This window comes from Hevea brasiliensis, chromosome 13, assembly GCF_030052815.1.
Source record: "Hevea brasiliensis isolate MT/VB/25A 57/8 chromosome 13, ASM3005281v1, whole genome shotgun sequence".
NCBI classification, from domain to species: Eukaryota; Viridiplantae; Streptophyta; class Magnoliopsida; order Malpighiales; family Euphorbiaceae; genus Hevea; species Hevea brasiliensis.
The window spans coordinates 8,595,354-8,601,222 of NC_079505.1; the positions used below are offsets into that span (position 1 = coordinate 8,595,354).

At 27.8% G+C, this 5,869-nt stretch overlaps 1 protein-coding gene across 1 annotated transcript; it reads right to left on the bottom strand.

Moving 5' to 3' along the window:
- Positions 1–676: 676 nt before the first annotated feature.
- Positions 677–4,768, bottom strand: LOC131172036 (ankyrin repeat-containing protein NPR4-like). Its single transcript, XM_058132979.1, has 4 exons — positions 4,081–4,768; positions 2,800–3,356; positions 870–1,522; positions 677–782 (listed from the first exon to the last, which is right to left on the bottom strand). Exons 1-4 carry the CDS (start codon positions 4,766–4,768, stop codon positions 677–679), a joined length of 2,004 nt encoding a protein of 667 aa, XP_057988962.1.
- Positions 4,769–5,869: the final 1,101 nt, after the last annotated feature.

A 5,869-nucleotide genomic window follows, 5' to 3' on the forward strand; every position in this document is an offset into this window, starting at 1 on the left:
AAAATCCGTAATGAAAGTATTAGAGAAAAGGTAGGAGTGGTGCCAATTGAAGATAAGTTGAGAGAAGGGAGATTGAGGTGGTTTGGTCATGTGAAGCGTAGACATACGGAGGCTCCAGTTAGACAAGTAGAGCACATTAGGCTAGAGGATAGAAAGAAAAAAAGGGGTAGACCTAAATTGACTTGGAGTAGAGTAGTACAGCATGACTTAGAAGCATTACACATTTCTGAGGATTTAACCCAAAATCGTTCAGAGTGGAAAAAGCGAATCCATATAGCCGACCCCAAATTTTTGGGATAAAGGCTTAGTTGAGTTGAGTTGAGTTGTATAATATATCTAAAAAAATTAAAAATATATATATATGTAAAATCAGTTTTTTAGTTCGATTTCAATTTGATTTGGTATGATTCTATTCCTATAGTAGAGGTTCTTTTACAGTTTTGATTCAGTTCAATACAAGTCATAAATTCGATTTAAAACACTCAAGAATCATACATAACCCTATCTGCCTAGTGCAAGAAGTTAGCCTAACAAATTTTTTCCTTTAACTGTTTATAAAGGTAAAAAAAAAAAAAAGCCACGATAAAGTCAAAACTAAATTAAACATATTCATATATAAAAGGAGACACCATTTACATTTCAAGCAGTAAAAGTAACAGCCGATGAGTATGTTGACTTACTTCTTCAGCGACTCCCTAAGCTTTTTAATCAATTGTTGAGCCCCAAAATCAAAGACAATGAAGAAGATACCCAACCAAAAAACTACGCCAGTCGTCCACGACCTTCAATAGTAAATGAAAAAAAAAAGTTAAAATCATTAAAATAAATTAACAAAATAAAAGTTTTATATATAAAAGAAAACTACTTACAAAATTTTTATTTCATCTTTAAATTTGACACGATTGTTGTTGCCGTAGTCATCCTTATCTTTCCAAAAGTCATTTGAAAGGACATCACCATCATTATTTGGAGAAAATAAATTCCATGTTACCCTTGTGATCGAATAAAATAAGAAGAGGAAGAAGAACAATCCGATGACGCAAATAACAATCCCAAAGGAATGGGATAAAAATGCATAGGTGCCTGCCACAAATGTAATCATCATTGCTACCATAGCATAGAAGAGGAAATTGAATGCATATCTTATCAACCAGTAATATCTTTCCTGATATCCTAATATCCCCAGCATAATGTGAGCAAAGACAGAACAAGCAGAAAAGACCATAGCTATAGTATCTGATATGAAAAATAATTTAAAAGCTGGATTTCTGCTTAGGATTGCAGTCCCCTTTTTCAAATTATTTTCATCACTTATATAACCGCCAGGTGAAGTGAACGCTGCAGCAAAGGCTACTGTTGCGACAAGTATCGCAGCCACCAAATGAGACTCTTTGACTTGTTCAAATTTTTTTGCCATATATTTTTTCCTCTTTTCTTCTTTTTCCTTCAGAAATTCCTTCTGTGGATCAATTTTCCCCAGTGGTCCAGTGCCAAGGTCTTTCATCAATTTTAAATTTTCTTTCTGCAACACATTTAGAATATTAGTTACTTGTAAAAAAAAAATTTAAAAAGAATAAGATATTATTTATTTTGTGTTATTTCTCCAATTAATTGTATTTTTTTTTATTATTTCTCAATTCAATATTTACCTAATCATTTTAAAGAAAACTTTTTTGGATTAATTATTAGTTGCTCCTAATATATGTCAAACATATACTTGTATTTCTAAAACTGTATTAAAATATGTCTTTATTTATCAATGAGTTCTAGGTTAGTGATATTGAAATTATTTTCAAGACTTCATAGCCTTGAATTTTATTCCTAATTGAAGTCAAATAAATAAATAAATAAATCTTCACTTAAGTTTTGCAAATTTAAAATTATGAGCCATATTAATAAAATGGAGTTGCATACTTGTTTGAAACTTTTGAATTTAAAACCAATTGAAATATATAGTGTTGGTCATATACTTAGACATCTATTAATCACAAATGAAAAAAATATATAAATTTTCATATTTATTAACTTAAAATTTGTATGTGATTATATTTTTATATTTTTATAATTATAGGCTTTTTTAAAATATATAAATTTAACCACATATTTTTTTATTTAGTTCAAAAGTTCTCCACATATGTGTATTTTATATATTATAAATACTAATTTTAATCTATTATAAATATAATAATTATTTTAAATATTATAAAAAAATTTAAAATATAGGTAAAATACAAATATAAATTCTTAATAAATTTTAGAGAAATGTGAATCAACACCATTTTAAATCATTTGTTTAGAAATATTAATGATTTATTAATTTTAATTATTTAATGTAAATAATAAATATAACCATATTTTTTTATTCAAATGTCTTTTAATTATGGTTTTTTTATTTAATTCTTTTAAATGTATAAAAGTAAATATTTAATAAAAATAAAAAATATTAGATAAATAAAGTTGTGACATATATTCACCACTTTACTGCTTAGAAAATTAAAAGGGTTAATTACTATTTAATATACTCTCTAGATATAGGGCATGATAAAAAGAAAATTTAAAAAATTCGAACATGCACCTGTCGTCACCAGATCTAACCGATATATATATACATAAATAAATTTGAAATTATGGACTTTTATTAATGAAAAGCTTCTACTTATTATTATTCATATATTTTTTTATATATTATTTTAAATAAATAGATTATAAATAGACTAATGCCTCAAGAATCAATATTTACTTAATAAAGCTCATAAAGTAGTATCTATATTATGATAAGATAGATGTTAGTCGGCTGACCTTCTTTGAGGATAAGCTTCCTGAGAATTGAATTTTATGGTCCAGTTTTCTCCAAAACTTGAACATTTCAGCATCTCCTTCTCCTTTTTGATTTTCTTCAGTCTCTCCTTCTTTTATGAAAGAAGGAACACAGAATTCAGGATGATAAGCCCTATATAGATGGATAGGCGTATTCCCTTTAACATCTTTCCCATCTAAAAGGTAAATAAATGATGAACCTTGACGGAGCACTGCTTTTATTACTTCATCATTTTTGCTGATCACTGCATAGTGAAGAACATTCCAGCCTCTAATGTCAGTAAGTTCGCAGCAACTTGGGCATTTAGAAATGATTGTTTCCACTGTATCTTCGAAGCCTCTACAGGCTGCAATGTGAAGAGCTGTCCTCTTCCATTTTTTATCTGCAACATAAGCACAAGATTCATCCTCAACTAATAGCCTTTTGACCACTGAAGTACGATGTTTATACGCAGCATAGTGGAGTGGAGTCCATCCTTCTTCATCTATATTTTTAGCCAAGCTACTCCATTTCGCCAATAACTTCTCTATAATAGTCACTGCACAAAGTCAACAAGACCAAATTCATAATTAATTACTAATATCAAGATCCTTATTTATTATTAAGATTTTTTAATAATGGGCAATTGATAATTAATTAATTTTATTTATTTTTTTTATAAAAATTTAAAATTTCCACTTCAATAAATATTTGATTTAATATATTGAAATTAACGACACTGACTTTAACATTGTTAGATACTTGATATTAAAAAGTAATAATCAACCATATCCCTACGTTACCAAATATTTTTTATAATGTTATTAAAAGTTTTTTGTTATAGAATTTTTATACAATAGTCGAAAGGCCACATACCGGAGAAATTATAATATGAATCAATTATTTCATGATAGCATTCATACATGGAATGATGAAACAATTATGGAATAATAACTAATTTATGATGTGTCTTGTAAAAAAACAATTTTTTTTTTCAAATCATAATTATTTTTTTATATTTAATTGTCCTCCCATGATTAGTTGCCATAAATATCAAAATAGTGTATGCATATACACGACATTCATAATAAATTTTTCTCCTTAAATTGGCTTTAGTGTTGGGGATTGGTGCTTATGGTTGTCTAACGCCATTTCCCGCTATTATTATTTACAGTTAAAAAAAAGTTACAAAGAAAGATAATCGCAACTCACTTCCTTCACTAAAACACAAATACTCAATATATGCGTATAGGAAGTTTAAGAAGATCTGTTTACTGATGTACCTCTACGTATGTTCCAGTTCATTGCTGCCGCATGTAATGCCGTTTTACCATTGGGGCCGTCATAAGCCAGCGATTTTAATTTGGGACTTCCTAATAGTTCAAGGACTATTTCTCCACATCCATTATCAGCAGCTAGGTAAAGCGGAGTCTCCCCACAATCATTGGCCGAATATTTATACTCATCATCAGGCTCTTCATTTCTCAATATTTCTTTCACAACACCCAGACGTCTTTTTTGTCTCGCCTCATGCAGACTTCTATTTCGTGTTGCCTCATGCAAGGCCGTATCATTATTTTTATTTTTCATCCTTAACATCTCCAATACCTTAACTCTTGGCTGTTTTCCGCTCTCTATATCTTTGTCACCATCTGCTGAAGCCTTTGCAATTAACTCTCTTGCTGCATCAACATGCCCGTATCTTGCTGCAATGTGCAACGGAGTGTCACCATGGTCATTGACCTTCCATAACAGTGACAAACGAATGTCGAGTACCCCTTTTATAAACTCAATTTTTCTTTCACTTCGGGAGGTAAGGTGGATATGTAATATTGTGTTTTTATTTGGGGTCAGTAAGCAATCAAGAGGGACATCAGACTCCTTGAAGGGATCAAGGTTGCCTTTTGCTGCCGCCTCCCATAAGCAGGCATCAATGGGTGTGAAATTTCTAGTAGTATTTGAGCTCTCCATATGGCTAAGCTTCCTAGCTAAATAAGATGACACAAGAATACATATATATAATAGTGAAATTGTGGAAAAAAGTATGGGTTCACACTTAATTTAATTGGTAGTGATCCAAAAAGTAGATATACCAACTATAGTCTTGTCCCCTCTCTCTCTCTCTCTCTCTCTCTCTCTCTCTATATATATATATATATATATATATATATATATATATATTTGAAGAATTGATTTAATTGGTAATGGCCCAAAAAGTAAATATACCCATCACATTCTTAGCATTTCTTTCATATATCCGATGTCATACGGTGATAGTATTAAAAAATAATATTATTTAAATATTTTTAAATTATTAATTTAAAATAAAATGAAATTAAAAAAAAAAAAAACCAACCTACAACAGGTTGGCAGATTGCTCTTTAAAGAGTTCCTACCATTCCGACACTAACATTTCACAATATTTATATATATGACTTAACTTTAAGAAAATGACAATTAAGTCCAGTCTATCAAAGATATAATCTGGCAATTTTCATGTTTTGCACGTAAATTCATTATTTTTTCAAATTTAAAATTTTTATATTTTATATTAAAAATTAATATCAATCAATTGCCATAGAAAAATATAAATTTAATATTATACAAATTATTAAAGAGAGTATATAAAGTATTAAAAATATATTTATTAGCATAAAATTTATATTAATATTTCAAATAATTATACACCAAAAAATTATTTTAAATAATTATAAAAAATACATAAATAAAAAGTAAAATAAATCAGAAAATATAGAGTTTCATGTAAAAAATTGAAATTATTTCATTTTAAATATGATACTATCAATTGATAAATTATATTATTTTTTATTTTCATATTTCAAGCTAATTGTAAAAATTTTAAGAATTAAATATTTAAATATGATACCATCAATTAATACATTTTATTTTTTTATTTGCACATTTAAAGCTGATTTTAAAAATTTTTAAAATTAAGTAGGTAATTAAATAGTATTTTAATGTGAAACAATATAGGATTATTTAAATAATATTATGTATATTAATTATATGTAAATAGGTTTAATAAAGAATATTTAAGAAGTTAATAGTGTA

Excerpts from the sequence above, each read along its gene's own strand:
- LOC131172036 (XM_058132979.1), bottom strand. The coding sequence starts at position 4,768 with ATGGAGAGCTCAAATACTACTAGAAATTTCACACCCATTGATGCCTGC. Across the intron at positions 3,357-4,080 it reads GAACTGGAACATACGTAGAG|TGACTATTATAGAGAAGTTA; the intron begins GTACATCAGTAA and ends GACTTTGTGCAG. Across the intron at positions 783-869 it reads AAAGATGAAATAAAAATTTT|GTCGTGGACGACTGGCGTAG; the intron begins GTAAGTAGTTTT and ends TTACTATTGAAG.